Genomic DNA, 21,684 nt, shown 5'->3' with positions numbered 1-21,684 from the left:
TAGGGCCACAGCTAAACGAACCCTGTCAGGTGAAAGACTGTCTTATTTTTGGAAAGGAGATTCAACTGTCTATCCCTTACAGCAGGTTTCAAATAACAATAATAATAGGACTTTAGATATGAATGAGATCTTAGAGGTGATTTAACCCAATCCCTTTTGTAATGATTCATAGACATAGAGGGCTTTAAAAGTTTACTGGACATTTTCTTCACAGAAACCCTGTGAAGTAGCCATTGTAATTACTGTCCCCATTTAACAAATGAAGAAAGAGAAAGCAAATGACTTTCCTGTGGTCCTCTGGCTAGTGTCAGAAAGGGGATCCAAACCCAGGTTCTTAACTTATTCCATTACACCATGCAGATTCTCTTCTAGGCTTTGGGGGGCAGTGTATGAATGTGGATCTAGCAAAGTCTGAGTATAGTTCTTTGGATTTCCCTGATGATTTCTTGATGCATTGATGACTCACTCATCTGGGTGGAGTAGGCAAATGTAGCAGAGTCATAGCTCCTGCTTCTTCTCTGGAGTAAGAGGGGGTTGAGCTCTGTACAGGGGTATCTGGGAAAGAAAAATAGGACTGGTACCAAAGGAAGGGACTGGGCTGCCAGCATCCCACCTGAAAGGAGAGACCCGTCTTGAGAGGGCATGAGCCACCAATTCTGTATCAGTCAGTTTATGGCTAGTTTAGAAAGCTCAATTCAATTCAATTCAATTCAATAAGCATATATCAGGTGCCTCAATTTCCTCATCTGTAAAATGAAGAGATGAACTAGGTAACTTTTAAAATCCTTTCAACCTTTAAATCTATGATCCTATGATCTGATATACACACGATGACCCTGATCATGTCCATACATAAACACATATGTCAATATATATGTGGATAGAGAGATACACATGTGTTACATAGATATAAAATATAAAAATCTATCTATAGCTATCTCTATGTATTGCTATTATCTTTCCCTCCCTCCCGATCTCTCCTCCCTCTGTCTTTCTGTCTCTCTGTCTCTCTGTCTCTCTTTCTCTTCTCTGTCTCTCTCTGTCTTTTTGTCTGTCTCTCTCTCTCCCTCTCTGTCTGTCTCTGCCTTTCTATGTCTCTGTCTATCTAAGTGTCTCCTTTCCTCCCTCTGTCTCTGTCGCTCTGCCTTTGTTTCGCTTTCTGTCTGTCTCTCTTTCTCCTTTCCTCTCTCTGTCTCTGGACTCTCCCTTTCTGTTTCTCTTTCTGTCTGTCTCTCTATGTATCTGTCTATTTCTCTCCCATCTCTGTCTGTTTTGCTCTCCGTCTCTGTCTCAGTCTCTGTCTGTCTGTCTGTCTGTCTGTCTCTGTCTCCTTCCCTCCCTCTGTCTCTGTCTCTCTCCCTGTCTCCCTCTGTCTCTCTCCCTGTCTCTGTCTGTTTCTCTCTCTCTCCCTTTCTCTCTCTCTTATTCTCTCACAGACAGCATGTCAGGGAAGGAAAAGGGAGTTGAAATGGGCCTTTAGGGATGAGTCTAGTTCAAATTTGGGTGGTCAGAGAAGCCAATGTCTATCAGAGCATTCAATCCTGAACTCCATGAGGCTTAGCACCTTGCCATGCCTTGTTTTAACTTCATTTTCCCCTCAGGGCCTACCAGCTGAGTGCTCAGTACACTGCAGGTATTTAATACCCCTTGGTTAAACTCGTTGAATTTCCCCTTTTTTTTCTGGCTCAGAACTGGGCTCCATTCCCAGACTCCCATCTCCTAAAGTAGAGGTGTTAACAAGCCCCCACCTGACCTCTACTCCCTATTCAATGTGGATGCCAGGGATCATGCAATGGCAATTCTTGTCTCCCTCTCTACCACCACTGCTCTCTCACCCTCAGGAGAGTTACAGCTAGGATTGTGGCCAGTTGCAAGCTTGCAAACTCTACAGAAACTCTGGTAATCAGATTAGAATCCCATCAAGCCCAAGTTGTGCATCTGGGGCAGGGACCTCTGTCTTCTTGAAAACAGCCCTGTTTTTTCCAACTGTCTGGGACTCAATCCACTTGGCTTTATATTGACCAAAGCTGCTTCTTTATTTCTTTGCCTTCATTCTTTTCAACACACACATACAAACACACACACACCCTAAAACAGAAGCCATAATAACAACAATAACAATAACAAACAACCCTTATCATCACCAATGGCCACCCATTAACAATCCTGTTGAAAGAAATTTCATTTCTTTTTGCTAGTGTCAAGGAACCTTAAAAAAATCATCTGGCCTAGATGTGTCAAATACACAGTCCTTTGAGGTAGCTTAAACCAGATTAAAATGTAATTGAGAAATATTTAACAAAATAAATAAAAATACAATAGAATATAGAGAGTGTCAATATACTGTCCTCAGGGATCCATAGAAATGGTTGAGTGGCCCTGGTTTCTGAGTTTGACACTGAGGAGCTAGTCCAACCTCCTCCATTCTATATATGCCCAGAGAGGATGATGTGACTTGTCCAACGTCACTTATATTTTTAAGCAGCAAATCAGAGATTTCTAGTAGAGTAGAATAAGGGTTAAATTTTTAGTCACCTGAACTTTTGTTTGAATCTTCTGCCACTTGCTAGCATTGTGACCCTCTGCCCAAGTCAGACCATTCTTTTCCGTTCCCCACATGTCATTCTTATTCCTTTGTTCTTGATATCCCCTAATTTGGAATGCCCTACCCCTCCTCTCTGCCTTTGCATATTCAATCTGATGAAAAGCTAAATCCTTCTTCCTCCATGAAGCCTTCCTTTACTACCATGCAGCACATTGATACTCAGATCTTTTTTCTCTGAACTTTGGTGGTATTTATAGACAAGCACTTTGTCCTCTCTTGTAATTAATTACCTGAATAATATTTCTGGGAATCAGAAAATATTAGAGTTGGGAGGAACCTGAGACATAATTTAGTCCAAACTCTTCATTTTACAGATTAAAAAAACAACAACAAACAACTGAGTCCCAGAGAGGGAAAATATTTGCCCATAGTTATATGGCTAATTAGTAAATTTTCCTGGTCACTCCTCATGAGACTTAGGCTTTGGACTTGAGAGCAGAAACCCTGCCAGCACAGGACTGGGACGCAGTAGGTATTTTTGTTGTTCAGTTGTGTCCAATTTTTCGTGACCTCATTTGGAATTTTCTTGGAAAAGCTACTGGAGTGGTTTACTAGTTCCTTCTTCAGCTCGTGGGGGAACTGAGGTCAGCAGGTTTAAGTGACTTGCCTTCGTTCACACAACTAGGAAATGTCTGAAGTTAGATTTGAACCCAGGAAGATCAGTCTTCAGGACTTCAGGCCTGGAAATCTATTTACTATGCCACCTAGTTGCCCCAGTAGGCATTTTGTAAATACTTAATGAAAAGGAAAGTTGCCTTCCTTTTTATTGACCACCAGGAAGAGATATAACCACAGATGTCTCCAGGTGCTCCTTAGAGCCTCCTCGTGGCAAAAAGTGGGGAATACTCCTCCCAAGAGAATGAACCTATTTGTGGACTTTCAGCCCTTAGAGAAATCTAAAAAGAAAGAGAAGACTTTGCATGTGTGTACCCTCAGGCATTTCTCCTAGAAACACAATTGCTAAAGAAACAAAAGGGGAAAAAAAAAAGCAAAATTAAAAAAAAAAAAAAAAAAGGAAAACAGTTTCTTATCTTCACCAGTTGTTTGCAATAGCCCTGCTCTAGATCCCTTATGTTAATTTAGTATTTTACAGTCTACAAAGTTTTTGCTGACACAGAAAGAGATGGAAATCACCTGAGAGATCATTTACTCAGCCTGTAGCATTTTACCAGCAGTGAAACTGAGGCCATTGAGACTTCGCCACAACTAGGCAGGGTAGGAGAGAACTGAGCAGGGCAGGGCAAGTATTTGGATAGGGAGCTCATCCTTCCATCGGTGCAGATCTCTATTCCTCCACCACGTTCACTCACTCTTTGATTCTTATTCATGTCGTTCCATCAATGCTCCAAAGAGGAACATATCCAGGTTACTGGTGTCTCACTCAGACTATCTATCCGTTCTCATTTAATTTCACTGCACAGCTGCCTGACTTTTTCTTTCCCAGTTATAGTTATCCTTGATGATGTCTTTTATACTATTTTTCATGTAGTGTTATCGCAATTATCATCAGAACCCATTATATGAAATCATTAAGGCACACAGAAGGAAAAACTGAGGCTTCAGGAGGACAGTGGAAATGATTAAAGCTATAGAACAACACACCGGCTGAACAGGGGTCAAGCTTGGGACTTTTGTGAATTCTGAGCCTTTTAGGATACTCTGATTAATCGTCTGGAATCTGCCCTCAATCTATCTTTCTAACTTTTTTTTTTTTTTTTAACAACTATTCCCCATTATATACTCAGTAAATCTTGCTTTTTCATTGTCTTCTGTCCATGTCACATTCATTTGTAAACTCTGCATTTTTGTTTATAAGAATTCCCCATGCATGGAATGTCATTCCTTTTACCCCCTTCCTCAATTCTGTGCTTCAGACTCCTTTCTGATCTTTAGACCACGTCCACCTACACTATTCTGCTCCTCCTGTGACTTCCTCCATAATTTAGAGTATAAACTGTACCTTTTCACCCTTGATTGTATACTGTTCTATGTTTTCTGTTTTACGTGGGTGGGTAAATTAGGCTGTAAGCTCTCTGATAGAAAACTTTTTGAAGTCCCTAACCTAGGGCTAGGCATGGTAGGCATTTTGTGAATACTTCATGATTGATGTCTCTGAAGGAACAAAGGAACACTTGTATCATTGCCCTGATGTTTAATCTGAAGAGATGGAGTGAATAGCTTTTTTCCCTTCTCTCATATGAGGGAGAATTGGATCAGCTCTGTTTTAGGGGTAGAACTGACTGTGAGGTATATTATCCTCCATTAAGGACAACACACCCTACAGTATTATCTTTCTCAATTGCTCCACCTTTATCTTTCCTTGTCCCTCAGCTACCTACCGACTCTTAGTTTCAGCATGACTGGTAGATAGATTTTTAAGAGATGGAGAACTGAAAGGTTTGGTGGAAGCAGCTAGGTGGTGCAGTGGATAGAATGCTGGGCTTGGAATTAGGAAGTCCTTTGTTTAAATTCAGCCTCAGACGTTTGCTAGCTGTGTAACCATGGGTAAATCATTTAACTTGTTTGCCTCAATTTCCTCAACAGTAAAAATGAAGATAATAAAAATAACTACCTTCCAGGATCATTCTAAATATAAAATGAAATAACATTTATAAAGTGCATTGAAAATCATAAAGCACTATATAATTGTTGCTTTTTCCTAAATGAAAAAAAAATGAAGAAATGAAATGAGGAAGATAGATTGATGAAAACATTGCTCATGATTCAAGAGCTCAGAGTGATGGGAAAGATACTGTATTAGGAGCCCATAGACTTGGGGGTCAGATACAAGCTCTGTCACTCATAACCTATATGACTCTGGACAGGCCCTTAACCCTCTGTTTTCCTTAGTTTCCTTATCTGTAAAATAAGATGATAGGACAACTTTCTTTCATCCTAAGTAAGTCCTCTGTCCTCAAAAGGGAAAGAGTAGTGGGGTCAAGAAGATGGGAGAGGGGCACTGTTGTCAGTTTGTACCACTCCATAGTATCCCTTCTTCATTGTCTACTCAGTGTTTGGAAGTGACAAGCACCTAACAGGGTTGCAGAGGGTGGGAAGAAAGAGATACTGAGGCACCCAGGCAATGCATAATAACAAAGCTGTCCATATAGCTGTGCAGAGCAGATGACTAGAAATTCACTGTTTCTCTTTAAAATGAAATACTTTGATTGCTCCAATCACAAGTAGTTGTAAAACTACCCTGAAGAATTAACAGCCTCAGTACCTGCTAACTACATCCATCATAAATTCGTCTTTAGTTTCTGTTATCATATCACTGTCTCCAGGGACCCCCGTCTTGTCATCATTTGCCCTTTATAATTTATTCATCTTGTACTTGCCTGGATCCTTTCTACTTATCATTCATCTTTACAGTTGTACATAAAATTAGATTGATCCTCCAATGGCAGGACTGTCAGAGAGAGAGAAGTTGTCATTGAATAACACATAAAGCCCATGAAGTGCTTGGAGTGTCCTTTGGGTGTCAAAGTAAAGACAGGAGTGGAGAGAATAAAAAGGGAGAAAAAAGAAGAAAAAGAAGGGATCCAAATGGAAGAGAATAAAGGATGGAACAAATTATAGAGCAAGAAAAAGAAAAAGAGAGAGAGAAAAGGAATGAGGAGAGAAAAGAGGAGAAAATAAAAGAATAGAAAAAAAGAATAAGAGAGAGAGAGAAGGGGAAAAACAGAAAAGAAGGAAGAAAAAGGGGAGAATTACATTGAGGGAAGCAGAAAGAAGGGAATAGATTAGAGAAAATATAAAAAATGAAAAAGGAAGGAGAAAGAAAAGGAAGGAGATAGAGAGGAAGAGAAAGTGATTTTTCAAAAATATGATTGTGTATTTTGACCATGTTAACTTCTTCCTTGCACTCTCTGTCCCCTCTCCCCTCCCCCCAAGCTCAGAGAAGACCACATGGCATTTCCATGGAAATGACCCCTTTAAAGTCACAAAGGACCTGATTCAGGGGGGATGAGTGGCAGGGATGGTCCATGTCAGTTGCTGCTGACATGACGGGGTTGAGGAAGACAGAGAGGGAGTGTTAGTTTGCTTTGTATTCCAGAGGTTGCCAGAGTGAGGACACAAAAGCCAATCTTTAACTAGTGAATCGGAACTTTAATGTTTACCAAGCAGATAGAAGCTCCCTCTCCCCCAGAGCCCAGTGAGCTGCCAGGCTGCACTATCAAACTGTGGGAGGCTTTTGCTAAGTGGAACACCACTCCTTTTCCCCTTCCCCAGAGACACTCCAAAACCTTTGATCTCCTGGGCAGAAGGAGAGGAAGATTGAGGAAGGCTGCTTTTTCCTTGCAGAGCAATTGGCTGCCCAGAGCTTTGGCTGCTAACTCCGTCCTATTGCCAGGTTCACACTGGGGACCCAAGCTGTAAGCATCTGCTCTCTCCTCACATCTGGTCTGCTCCTTTGGGGTCCTCAGTTTTTAATTTGGAAACAGACATGTTCTCCTGGGAGGATGATTTCTTTCAAAATCCAAAAGACAAGGAGAAGCCTGTAGTGGGACTATTTTAATTAATAGATTTCTTCTAAGTTGACCTAACTTGGAATCCAAGGCCTTCCACAAGTTATCCCCAAATGATTTTTTCAACTGGATGTTTCCAGTTGTTTCCCTTAACCCTCAAAACTTTATTCAAGCTAGCTTGGGATACCAATAAAATCCTAGATCTGGAAAGGAACATGGTAACAGAATGGAAGCAGAATGAAGTAGCGAAGAAAGCACTTGAGTTTTCTAATAAGAAGGCTTGCATTTGAATCCTGGAGTTCTGCCAATTGTATTACAATGGGTAAATAATTTAACCTATGTCAGCCTCAGTTTTCTAATCTCAAAAATAGGAATAATAATTATATATCCATTCTCATAGGGTAGTCTTAATATGATGTAAACCTTAAGATGATATAGAAATGTGAAGAGTTATCATCATCATCATCATCATCATCATCATCATCATCCTTGTTTAATGAGACCTAGTTTCAAAATAGGAATGCCACCATAGTACCCTGGACAAGTAGTGTCTTTCTGCTTAAAGATTTCTAAAGATAGGGGTCTAATAACACCAATCCAGTAGACCCTGTTCTGAACTCAAGCAAACAAAACAAGTCCAATCCATCCTTCACATAGCAGCCCTCTCTCCATGTCTGAAATAGAAACACTTAGCTTCCTAAAGTTTCTTCAGTTTTTTTTATAATCCATGAGTTTGCCAAGTATCTAGGCATTCTTTCACTCATATGTATCTAGCACTCAATATCTTTTCCCAATATGATATACAGAACCTTAAATGTAAATGTCCTTCATGGTTTTGTCCTTGACTCTCCTTTCTTTTTTCTCTATTCTTTCCTTTGGTGATCTCATATATTTCCACGGTTTCAATTCCTATCTCTATATAACTGCCTAATCCATATATAACCCCATTAACTCTTTCTTGAGTTCCTGCATTGCTTTTTTCAACTGCCTCTTAGATATATGAACCAGCATTTCCAGCCATCTCAAACCCATTTCCCAAACGAAATTGTCATCTCACAGCACTATCTCAAGATTATCTGAATTTTTATTTGCATCTCATGACCACCTTCCAAATTTTGCAAACTCAAAATTTTGACTCCTTTGTCTCTTTAAATTTCTACATCAGTCCACCAATAATTCTACTTCTACAGCCTCCTGAATCTATGTTCTTATTTTCCTTTCCATTTCAATCTTCCTATTTCATGCCTTCATCTTAATGAAATTCTTATATGAGCTCATTAATTGATATTCTTTGTTTTTAGTTTCCAACCCTTCTTTCACCCAATCTTTAGCATTATGCTCAAACAATGTATCAGTGTAATCATAGTACCCCTTTTACTATCACTTCCACTCAACAACATTCAGGGATTCTCTATTGCTTATGAAATAAATTATAAACTTCTATTCTGGAATTCAGGGACATTTGTGATTTTACCCCAACTTACATGTAAGTTGTATTATTTCACATCATGTATTCCTTACTCTAAATAAACTGGTTACTCTTTTTTAAAAATCCCATTTTTGTCCTGACATGTTTTATCTCTCTGTAGCTTTACTCACTCATCCCTTGTGCATGCAATGGACTTCTCCATACCACTCTCATATTCTTCTTTTTATGTCATTTTCTTTCTTTAAGCAAGAAAGAAGCCCTCAAAGAAAGCTTGTCTCCTGGCCTTTGCTCATATTCCCTTTGCTGGAATTTCCCCTATTTTCTCTACCTCTTGAAATCTCTTAAGGCCCAGATAAAGTTCAACCTCGTTCACATTGCCTTTTCAGAATAATGTAGTCAGACCCTACCTCTTTCTCTTTCTTATGACACCTATTGTCTGAAATAATAATACTGATAAAAATCAACATTTATATAGTGCTTTAAAGTTTTGCAAAAGCCTTTTACATTGATTATATCGTTAGAGCCTCACAATTGCCTTATGAGGTAAATACTACAAGCATAAAATCTTAATTTTATAACTGAGGAAACTGAGGTTCAGAAAGGCTAAATGATTATCCAATGATCACATAGTAAATATGAATGGTAAAATTTGAATCCAGGTTTTCCTTACTTGGTAATCTATCATCTTTGCTGGATATCTTTACGCTATTCATTTGGCACTTGGAACATACTGCTTGTATTTTTAGTCATCTGTTCATACTTCTTAAGCCTTCCTTAACTAGATTGTGGGTTCCTGAGAACAGGACCTGAATGTTAGTAGTCTTCTTTGTAACTCCTCAAACACTTTGTACATAATAAGCATTTGAAAAATATTTGCTGATTTCTTGACTGATTGAAAACTTGCCCCAGACTGAACTGTAAACTGCATATGTGAAGCAACACAAACTTTGGAAATAGAAAAGGAAAAGGATGGCAGGGTGGGAAAGAGCTAAGGGAGAGGAGATAAAATAGAGTAACCCTCTATGGATGTGGGCAGAAGGTTGTGTTCAAAGGAAAGGCTCTGATGAAGCTTCATGGTTTGGTAATCTCATTCTTCCCAAATCATTTCTGGCTCTGAAATCATAATCCATTTGTGACCCTGGCACAGGAATGATTCTCTCAGTTGGCATGCAGCTTTTGGTAAGAGTTGTTCCCACTGATGTGCCTGTAATATCTGCACCTGCCCCCATTTTCAAGAACAGCCCTGTACATGTCTTTTTTCAGTATTTTCAGTCTCCCAAAGAGAAAAATCACCTTTCTTTCTCTGTAGCTAACTGAAGGTGGGTGGGACACAGTGCTACATGTTTTATTTCTTTGGTGGCATGAGTGCGTGTGGTAGAAATGCAACAGATTTTGTTCCTATTAGAGGCGAGATGCCAATTCAGTAACTTGCTGAGAAACAGAATCTGCTGTTAGTACTATCCTTTCCCCCTTCTCTTTTCCTCCCCCTTTCTTCCCCTCCTTCCCCCCAGTAGGGAGGTGTAAGGCTGATTTTAATGGATTGATTTTAATGGATTTTGAAGTCTGGAAAAAAGCCTAAATCGCTGAGGTTACCACTTTTTCAGGTTCTTATTTTCATATTTATTCCCCCGAGTCTTATAAAAAAGGGTCTGGCTGGGGCATTCAGGGGTGGTTGTCCCAAATAAATGGTCTATCCCACCACCCCCAACCATGCCAGTCAACGTGACCCTGGACTCAGCTGGCAGGAACACCGATTATCTGGCAATCAGGCCCCTTATCTGGCATAGCCTAGCATCATCCCTTAACCTGAGCCTCACAGGAGGAGGAGAGACTAACAATAATAATAATAATAATAGTTCCACTGTCTGTAATCAGAATGACGCTACTTTAAACCATCATTTTTGTTTATTAATTTTTCTTGCTTGCACCTGGGTGAGTCTGTGGGGGCAGCATTCTCTGGAAACGGCAAACTGCAATCACAACATTTTTTCTATCTATTCTTTACCCTGCTCCCCCGAATCACGTCTAGCGTCTCTGATTTCCCCCCAGCCCCAGCCTCCGTCCTTTCTCATCTGCCCCCACCTCTAGACAGACACCTCCAGACATTCCTTCCTTTCTTTTCCCCCAAACTTGCCCAACTTGTCTTTGTGATGTTGGAAAATGCCAGTGGATTTCCCAGTATGAAGGATTAGCACAGATTATGGTGAACAGTGTTAATTATCGGTGGAAAAAGAGGATAGTGCGTCGCTCCAGTGTGTTCTTGATTTCCCCTGGGCCTTTCTGCCTGGTAATAAGCCTTCTTTAATCTGGCAGGCCCCTTGGTGAAATCAGCACCACGGACAGTGATATTGATTGCTTCTGAGAAACCATCACAGCTGCTCACCCAAATTACCTTTGATATGTGACCTTTAATGTAATTACTGCAACATCAAAGTATTTCTATAAATTATTAAAGAACTAATACACTCCATCATTCAGCTATTCTATTATATGTAAAATAAACAACCACAAGTTAATGTTGGATCCTGAACAATCAACACTTAGGCTTGAGTCTTGCCCCACCCCCTCTCCTCACCACTGGACTCCTCACAACAATCCCCCTCCTCCACTCCTCCACCTTTCTGAATTTCTCCCTCTTCACATCTCCTCGCCTCTCCTCTCTTATCCCCGTCTGATTCCCTGGTTTTAGCAATCTTGAAACTCTCCAGCAATCTCCCGCAGGCTGATGAAGGGCCTCCCATAACAATGTGATATTTTCAATTCCGTTCTGGTTGCTGTAAAATATCTATCACAATTTCCCCCAAAACAAAGTACCATAAACACTTTATTAATCAACACATACCTTCTCAGAAGTCTTTTGATTATCTCACAATATGGCTTTACGTTTCACATATAACATGGGATGAGGTGGAACATATTTCTGTCACCTCACAGAGCACATCCAGAAAGTAATTACTGTAAAATATGTGCAAGGAGCCACTCCACTAAAACACACAACCATACACGGCCACCATGCCTGAGACCAGGCTTCGCACAGAATCTGCATGGCGCATCATTTCCATACATTTGCATCCATGTGCATATTATTAAAATGACTCAGCCCGTGCTTGGCAATAACAAATAGGAAGGCTGTGGTAATGTGAGGGCAGACACTGTATAATTCAGAAATAAAAAAATACCCCCCAAAGCCAAACGAACTGATCTTTGATTCAAAGGTCTTCTAGCTGTGCTGAATCCTCCTCCTAACCCCTCCCACCCTTCTTAATGGGGCTCTTGCCTCCTTCCTTTCACTGTTTGTCATCGGGGCCAGGGAATGTAAGCTTATGTATTTATCTATATACACAAGTTTATATTCGCTTGTCCCTCTTTATGTTTAAGCTTTTCATAGAACCCTATACATGCCCTCATACGTGTAGCACCTATGTGCCTCAGAATGGCATATATTGGACATATGCACATGTCATATACACATTAAATATATGTGAATGTGCAAATACATCTATCCATCGATCCTTAGATACAGAGAGAAACATATATATCTCTGTCACTGAGTACTCGGAGAGAAAACTTAGACCCTTGACCTGAAGAATGCTTCTTATTTTATGATGATGAACTCGCCTAGATAATAGCAGTGACTGAGATCACACCCAGTAAGGGGGGCCATAAATAATTCCCTCCTCCCACTCAGAGAAGCTATAAACCAGGATCAGGGCATGATAGTTTATCAAAGACAACGGCTGGCTCCTTAAATAAACCTAGGTGATCTCACACCCCTGCAAAAGAGCTCAGAGCATGTTTGGTGTCTGCCCTGGGATCAAGGAAACCTCTTCTTGGCTGGCCTTTGAAAAGGCCAATTTCATTAAAAAGTCACTAGGCCTCCCTTGTGTTAAGTATTTCCTTCCCCCATTAGACTTCTAGCCCTATCAACAGATGACACCTTTGTCTTTCTTGCCCCTGGTCTCTCTGAAGTTAGAGTTGAGAAGGAGTAGAACAAGGAAGCACAAACATGATTCTTTTAAAGCCACAATAAAGCAGGACCTCCATGTTATCCCATGGCTCCATGAAGTCTACTGGTAGCTGAAGACTGATTAGAACAGAGCTGTCACCAGGCAGGGATGGGGTTAGGAGCTGCATCTGTAGGCAATGCAAAGCTCTAACTCTACCATATCCAGTCAGGGTGACAATTTTAGTTTCCTGAAAGCTTACTTGAACCTAGAGGACTTCAGGAATATGGAAAATGGGAGGGACCTATAGAATTGTAAACAGAAGTATCTATCCATCCAAGGCCACCTCTACTTCACATCTCAAGTCCTCCAAATAACAAAATACTTATTCTGAATTCTCCGGGAAATTCTATTGGTTCACCTTATTTTCATTTGTCCTCCTCCCTCCATTCTGCCCTATTCCACAAGTCTTGTGCTTGTAGCTGTGTGTTAGAACAGGCTGTTAGGCTGATCTATCATGTGAAATGGGCTTATATCTTGGGGAAAAGTCAATAGCGTATCTCCAATATTTCCACCCACCCTTTGCTCAGAGAAGGGAAAGTGAGTAGATTAGAATATCATCTGCAACTCTGGTCTTGCTTTTCATCTGCTTTCTACTGACAATGATGAAAGAGGGTCAACATGTCAACAACACTACTTTGAGTTCACAGTCTTAAGTATTTGTGCATTCCCATTGTCCCATTCCCTCCCCACTCCCAAAGGAATTAGGAGAGAACTCAAGTTGGTGATACAGAGGTAGGACTCACCCCGGGCAACGTCTTCTGTTCGTGCAGTGCGCTCTGGGCCTTCAGGGCTGACTCCCGCTCGCAGTATGTGAGGAAGGCACAGCCTGGGAAAAGAAGGGGAAGAAAGGATCATTGATGGCAGCTGGCCCACAGAGGATTGAACACAGAATGAGAGCTGGGTCTTTGTGCTACAGAGCCCAAGGCAGTGACCTGAATGATCTTCCCCATCTTCTCTCTGGATTTCTCTCCTTTCTCTGACTCCTATTCCCTTTCCCCATCTCCTCTTCTTTCCCTTTTCTCTACTCACTATCATTAAGTTCCCCCAAGTTTCCCTATCTCTCTCATCATCTCACAGCTTCTCTTCACTGTCCTCTCTTACCTCTCTCCTTTTCCTGGTTCTTTCCTCAAATTCTTATTCCCTTTCTCTTCTATTTCTCATCTCTATGTCTCTTTCTTCACTATCTCCCGTCTTTCCATGTCCTTTATTGCTCTTCATTCTCTTTAAAATCTCTTCTCCCCCTGCATCTCTCCTCTTCTGCTCTCCTTGTCTTTCTTCCTCTTGGTGTCTCCTCTCTCTGAAAGTCTCATTTTTCTGCCTTTGTCGCTCTCCTTTCCTCTTAGTGTCTCCTCTCTCTGAAAGTCTCACTTTTCTGCCTTTGTTGCTCTCTTTTCTGCACAAAAGCTGCAATTACAATCTATGACTAAAGAACTTAGCCTCCTCCTTCCAACCTTCAAGAGTGTGTACTCCTATTTGTGCTCACAGATGTGCTTGCCCACACGTACACATGTAAGATTTCACATCGCCAACATCTATCTTAAATCCACAAAACCCATTTTCTGACTCCAGAGATCTCTTTCACCATTGGGTTCATTCTGACCATGAGGTGGGAGCAGCAGCGCCCTCTTGTGGTAACATAGAATGTCAATGTCTCCATGGATGCCCATCTTTTGACTTCCCATGAGGAAGAGAAAACTTGGGAGCAAGGTTCTGCCTGGTGGTTAGACATTATGTCTCTTCTACCTGGTCCCCACTTTTTGTCTCACTTCCTTTCTTGTTCTTTCTCTGGCCCAGACATTGAGTTTCCAAGCTGCTCTTATCAGGCTGCAAAACAATCTGAAGAATGCATTTATACTCAAGTTTTTGTAACTTAATAGTTACCCTTCCAAGGCACTTTTGCATTTTAACTGGGGACTAAGACTTAACTCAAAAGATAGGTTCCCCCACCCTCTAATTGTGTGGTTTTGCTCATTGTAACAGAGCAAAAAGGGATAAGTAAGAGCATCATTCTAGAAGCTTGCATATGTAGTTAACTACTCTAATATTTACTCTATAGATTGGGCTTTGGTTAGAGTAATTCTGAGAAAAGCTGGATTTAGCTAGATGATAATGCCTACATTTACAGATCTGCTACTGAGCAAAAATTTTCAATATCAGGAACAAAGTCAAAGCTCTCGAGACATATCTCTTAAGGAGCTATATCATCTATTCCTACCGGGTTGACTGCCTCACTTTTCCCTGAGCATATCATAAGGCATTTGGATCTTTGTGTTTCTAGTTATGTTTTATTTTCACCTGAAGCCTATTCTTTCATTCTAGATAAATTCTACCCTTCCTACAAGGCCTATCTCCTCTAGAAAGTCTTTTTTGGCAACCCAGAATTAAAAGAACACCCAATTTGTAGTCAGGAGGTCTGAATTAAAATCCTTGCTCTACTTACCTGCTTATTACCTCTATGGCTTTGGAAAAATTATTTAATCTCTATGGATTTCAGTTTCCTTATCTGTAAAAGGAGGGATTTGGATTAGACTATATCTATGGTACTTTCCAGTTCTAAATGTATGTGCCTATGATTCTTTGTTCTGAGTTTCCCTTCTCTGAAGTCATAGAATTCACTTAGAATATTAATAATATGATCCATCCCTTGATCACACATTGTCCCATGTCTATTTCTTTAATGTGTGTGAATCTTGAATCTTTTTTTGGGTTCCATAAGAACCATTTATTTTCTGTTTTTCTAATAGCACCTAGGACAGGGATAAGCTCATGGAAAACACTCAGCAAAGACTGGCTAAATTTAATTAAATTTAAATCTTTTCTCATCATCAAATCTCAGTATTCCCTGCCCTAAGGAGGGAGAGAGAAAGGGAAGGAGAGATAGAGAGACAGAGGGAGTCAGAGTTAGAGATGGACACACACAGAGACACAGAAAGAGATAGACATGCAGAGAGAAGCAGAAAGACACACACACAGACACAGAGAGACAGAAAGAGAAAGAGAGGGAGAAGAGAGATATACAGAGGTAGACAAAAAAAACAGAGAGAGAGAGAGAGGAATTAAAGGAGAGGAAAGACTGGGAGACAGAAAGGAGAAATGAGAGAGAAAGAAGGACAAGAAATGAAAGAGAGGAGGAAGATAGTAGAAGCCAAAAGATAGGCAATGAAAGAGAGAACTAAAAGGGGAAACTGAAAGAAGTGGGGAGAAGAATACATAGAAAAGAGAAATAGGGAAAAGGTGAAGGAAATAGAAAGGAGGAAAAGACAAAAAATAGAGGAGGGAAAAGGCAGACATGGAGAGAGGGGAGAGACAACAGAGGTTTGGTGGAGGACAGGCAAGACAAATATTCTCCATTTGTTCTATGTAGGTATGCTGTTTCCCAGGCTTCCCTTCCCTCCTTCTACCTTGCATATGACCCTATCCTCTTGAGAGGAGCCAGGCCAGCCTGGAGCAGAATCTTTCTTGCTCCCATTCCCCACCACCGATCCCTGATGATCATGTCTGGCAGCATCCACCCTCCCCCATCCACTTCATAGACGGTTATTGATGGAGACACCCGGGGAGGAAAATGAATAGCGGTCAGAGGCCTCTCTGACGTCTTCCCTCGTGCTGTCGCCCTCCTCTCCCTGGGGTGTCTTTCTACCCTTCCCCTCAATTGTGTCATCTAGCTGTCGGTTCCACCGACATATGAGGCCCCAGTTTCAAGTGCCTCTGTACAAAGCATGCTGGCGGCACTAAGTAAGAATATGAGGATGTTCTCAGGAAAAGCATTAGAGGAGAAGTTTGTCTTTGCAGTCCCCTCACCTATTATAGAACTGGAATGAGGTAGGTATTAATTAATGGTTCAATGAAATTGAATTACTAAGGAGACCCCTAAGCTGAAGAAAGAATTACTAAGGAGACCCCTAAGCTGAAGAAAATGAAGAAGAGGAGGAAGAAAACAGCACCAGCCTGATGTTCTGTGTTTTTTGGATCAATTTGGAAATGCCTTTGCAAAGATCATTTCACATGGTACTAGTTTGAAATTCCTTCTTCTATCCTTTTTATGAATCCATGTGCTTTCTCTTTGTTTACCACAGGATCAAAATCTACCTCCTCCAGGAAGTGTTCTCCCACAAGACTATAGAGCCAATGATATAAAACTGAAATTTTCCTTAGAGATTATCTAATCTAACTTTCCCCATTTTACAGGAAATGTCAGTGTAGGGGTTGCTGTGTTGTCTAAGGTCACACAATATTAAATAGCGGAGTGAGGATTTGAAGCCTGGGTCTCTGACTTTAAATACAGAACTCTTTCTTACACACAAGTCCATAACAATTCCTGCTCCTTAATATATTCATACTGAGATGCTGTGGACTGAAGGGTAATGAGTATTGTATCTCTAAAGAAAAGTCTAGAAAAATCAATGCTTATCCCCCCCACCCCCCAAGGATGATGCTATTTTAGAGACTAAGACAAGGGAACATAGGAGATCTATTGCGGTGAGAGGGGACTTCGAGGATCCTTCCATATAATACTATGTAAGGATAGCTAGCTGGTGTCATAGTGCATAGATAGAGTGATGAGTCTGGAGTCAGGAAGACATCTCTTTCGGAGTTCAAATCTGATCTCAGACATTTATTAGCTATATGATCATAACCAAGTAACTTAATTCCATTTGTCTCAGTTTTCTCATCTGTAAAACAATCTGGAGAAGGAACTACAAACCATTCCAGTATCTTTACCAACAAAATCCCAAATGGGGTCAAGAACAGTAGGAGATGAATGAAAACAACTGAACAATAATAACAAAGCCACCTACACCAATTATCAGCCAAGCTGGTCCTGTCTTCCAAGAAATAAGGGAAAAGGAGGTGTTTATGTTTGTGCATACCGGCGAAATATTTGGTGTCAAACAAATGTTTGAAAGTGTGTGTGCTACATCAGTATATGAAGATATGGCTATGGATCTGTATGTGGATCCAAGAGCATTTACACATATGTATTTGTATGTGAGAAATATACAGCAGTTGTGTATATGTGTATTTGTATGTCTATGTATTGGGTTTGTGAGTTCAAATATGTGGGTCTGTTTTTCTTGTGCATATATCTATATCTATAGATTTATTTATATATGAGAGAACGGAGAGACAGAAAAATAGAGACATAGAGAGACAGAGAGACAGAAAGAGGGAAAGAGACAGATAGGCACAGAGAGAAAGACAGAGGGAGAGAGACAGACAGTCACATAGACAGAAAGACAGAGACATAAACAGAGAGATAGAGAGACAGACAGAAAGAGGGAGAGAGAGATACACACAGACAGACACACAAAGAGAAAGAGACAGAGAGACAGACACACACACACAGAGGGAGAGAGACAGTCACATAGACAAACAGGCAGACAGAAAGAGACAGAAACAGAGAGAGAGAGACAGACAGAAAGAGGGAGACAGACACATACAGACAGACAGAGACACACAGAGATAGAAAGACAGAGACACAGAGAGAGAGAGGGCGAGACAAACAGACAGAAAGAGGGAGAGAGACACACACACAGAAAGAGGGAGAGAGACACACACACACAGAGACAGAAAGACAGAGAGAGAGAGAGAGAGAGAGAGAGAGAGAGAGAGAGAGAGAGAGAGAGAGAGAGAGAGAAAGACGGGGGAGGGGGGAGGGAGAGAGAGAATATAAATATGCAAGCATGTATAGTGAAAAAAGCAGTGCTTTTGCAGTATAGGGGGGGCTGGTAGCCTGGTAGGTAGGAGGGTACAGATAGTCCCTCCTAGTGCAATCCTGTGCAAAGATGATAGTGACAAGTCACTTTCATTCTCTGATTCTATTTACTCAGTGGGCAAGATGGTTCTCTAGCCCTAAACCCCACGAGCCCAGGTGCATATATACATGCATGGATGTGGATGTGTGTGTCTGATATGTGTTTATGGATGATATGGGACATATGGTTACATGTATAAGCCTATGTGTATATGTCTCTACCAAGGAACTTAGAAATTCCCAAATTCCACAAGCTCCCCCCAATTTTATAAAAAGCTACAATGAGCTTCTTACAATATAAATCCCTTCCCTCCTCCCTGGCATCCTTTCCTGCCAGCTCTGCTGCCACTCCATCTGAAGAAGCATTTAGAGGGCTACTCTTCACTAAAGACAGCTTCTTTTCCCGTGGCCTGGGAGGGTCAGGACATAAAGTGCAAAGAGAGACAAGCTACCTCCAGGACCCTCCTTGGCTCCCTGACTTTGCCACTGGAAGCAGAGGCAGAAAAGACCTGAAAGCCGGCCAGTCTTATCCTTCCGATGCAGGAGCTGGCCCAGGGCTGAGTCTTTTCAGGATATTCAAATCATTCCCATTTATCAGGCGCTCGGTTTGCATCTCAGAAGCGAGCCAACAGTGCGCAGCGAGCACAGCCAGACCGGCTTAGAGCCATGAGGAATTTTTTCCCCTCCCTAATTGAAAGAATTCATTTCTCCTTTTCAAACTAAAATTGATTTACTTTGAGGGGGGTGGGGTAGGATAGAGAGGCAGGCCAGCAGGCAGGCAAAGGAATGTTGAAATGCAGCTTTGAATATGCTTGTCCCCAAAGGAGACTGAGGTGCAGAGCCGAGAATGACCTAACAGCCTCCTTCTTCACCTGCCTGCCACAGCGCCTGAAGTTCCACCATCAGAGCATCACCTCCTTTGGGTCTTGAAGGCTTTATTTTTGCCTCTGAGGGCTCTTAAGGAAATGGAGGTGCCACAGGGAAAGGAAGGGGTGTGTGTATGTGTGTGTGTGTGTGTGTGTGTGTGTGTGTGACAAATGTCACAATCCTTTAAGAGCTAGCTCTTGGGAGAGGGGAATGAATTGACAACTAGGGTCAGTTCCACTAAGATATTGAGGATAGCCCCAAGCTGGGCACGAAATATTCTCTTCAATTCTTAGGGGAGGGGGGGCAGATTCTAGGCTGTGTAAGGGAACAGTACATACTGTTCCCTTACTGATGTCACTGATCCTGACACTACCCTTTGTTCAACCATTTGCCCAATTGAGAAGAAGGGGCCATAGGATGGGACAGGATAGGTGATAATAGAATAGCTTAGAAGAGGCAGGTGCTGGTAAACTCAGAAATGTAAAACAGAATAGAAGTTCCTTGAGGGGAGAAATTCCCATTTTGGGGAGGAGGGGAGATACACCCAGCATCTACCATAATCCTTGGCATGGTGTAGGTGCTTAATGAATTATTGTTGAGGGGATATGCACTATCTATACATGCTTTTTATGTGGCTGTTTACTTGCAACCTAGGTGGGAAAGTCAAGGGTATAGAGACCACATTTTCTAAGGGCTCTGAGTCTGACCCATCCCATTATCTTCTTTTGGATTCCCAAAGAAAAACAGAAATACCAGCAAGATTTGTCTTTAATAGTCTAGAGCTTCTTTGTCATCATCTCTTTTCTTTTTAAAAAAAATCTCATCAATAAAGAAGCATGGAACTTGGGGGACTAATATCCAACTATTGCTGCCAAAAGTGAATTATACAGACCAGGAAATACATTTCTCTTACTTGGATTATTTTCCATTCTCTTTCTTTATTTTTATTCTTGGAGACTAATCAGGGTTAAATGACTTGTGCTAGATCTCCCATACTCTTTAGATCTCTCTCACGAGAAAATCCAGGGTCTCAAGTTAGGGTCTCCCATAAGCCTTTCATTGCCATTCAGGACCCTCATGTGCAACCTACCCCAACCTAAGTTACTTGAGGATGTCCAACTATGGCTGTGCTCCACAAAACCTCCCCATAGATGGTTATGTCCTCCTTCTTTAACATACCCCATCTCTACCCCTTTCCTGATGTCAGATACCTGCTTCTTTTACCTGTTTCAGAATACATAACAGTCACATCCTCTTGTTTCCTGTTATCATCATCACTACCAAATATGATTACTTCTTCATTTTGCAGTATTTTACATCAAGAATCTTGTCAGAGATTTATACAGTGGTCAATGCTGAGGTATGCTTACCACTCTCAGGTCTTAGCAATTGAGAGACAAGTAGAATGGGTGGTAGTCTTGACATTAGGAAAGATTTGGGTACAAAACCTCTTCTATCCTTACCAAATATGTGCCTACTGGACAAGTCAGTAAATCTCTCTGAGCCTCAGTTTTCCCATTTGGAACCTGAGAAACTTTCTGAGAGATGTTTGATTTTGCAGACTTCAAAGTCTTATGGAAATATCAGCGATTATTGTTAGCTTTATACCCTAAACTCTGGCCACCATTCACCAGTCAAAGAATGAGAACTGACAGACTTTGTTTTTAGACAGACATTGACATCTAGGGACTCATACTCCAACCCCACATCTACCTCATTATTGCTATTCTTACTGCTTTATCATGCCATCCATATTTCATCTAAATGGTGATTTCTACTTTATGCCAATGTTCTGTGAATAACTGGATTCTAATATGAAGTAAATTTGGGGAAAGGGATTATTCATTTTACTGAAGTTCATTGTTCACTATGCAGAAATGTTCATTGGAACATTTCTTTCAATTTAATTAAAGTCAATAAAGACTTGTTGATTATACACCATGTGTTTCAGCCATCTTCCCTTATTCAGTTAAAATATAATTTGTAATACAAATATTTTATTTGTGTACATGTTTTCAGGAAGATGCATACTGTATAAAGTTAATTTAGTGAGTAAAAATATTAATAACATATTTATCTAGCACTTTAAGGTTTACAAAGTAGTTTGTACCTCATAACTCCTTCACAAGGAGGGTATCTCATAAGTATTATTACCTGCATTGTACAGAAGAGGAGATCTAGTCTCAGAAATATGAAATGACTCAACTATAGTGAGAGTGCTAGTAAATATCAAAAGCTTTGTCAAAAACTCAGGTTCCCTGGCTTTAAAGTTTTGTCTTCTATCTCCTATAACACACTGCCCCTCAAAAAGATACAATTCACATATGTTGATATGTGAATTATATAAATGAAATATTAGCAATTGTTTGGCATTTGTCTGTCTTTTAATTTCATCAAAGCACTTTCAGAGCTTTTATTTCATTTTATTTTTCACATGACAACCTGAGCAAAAGCATGGAGAAAGGAGATGAAGAATTCTATGTGAGGAATAACAAGGAGACCATTTTGCCTGAAGGAGGAGTAACATATGATGGGCTTGGAAAAGTAGCTAT

General features: G+C 40.8%; 1 protein-coding gene across 47 annotated transcripts in view; it reads right to left on the bottom strand.

Moving 5' to 3' along the window:
* The window catches only part of CELF4 (CUGBP Elav-like family member 4), a 554,778-nt gene that overhangs the window by 398,450 nt on the left and 134,644 nt on the right, over positions 1 to 21,684 (bottom strand). For all 47 annotated transcript variants that reach the window (XM_051969697.1, XM_051969706.1, XM_051969716.1 and 44 more), the window contains exon 2: positions 13,254 to 13,336. In XM_051969697.1, the coding sequence (XP_051825657.1) occupies positions 13,254 to 13,336 (83 nt within the window). The remainder of the gene's footprint in view (positions 1 to 13,253; positions 13,337 to 21,684) is intronic.

The sequence above is a fragment of the Antechinus flavipes genome, chromosome 1 (assembly GCF_016432865.1).
Source record: "Antechinus flavipes isolate AdamAnt ecotype Samford, QLD, Australia chromosome 1, AdamAnt_v2, whole genome shotgun sequence".
Taxonomy (NCBI): Eukaryota; Metazoa; Chordata; class Mammalia; order Dasyuromorphia; family Dasyuridae; genus Antechinus; species Antechinus flavipes.
The sequence above is the reverse complement of the archived record's forward strand: the minus strand, read 5'-3'. Positions and strand labels throughout refer to the sequence as shown.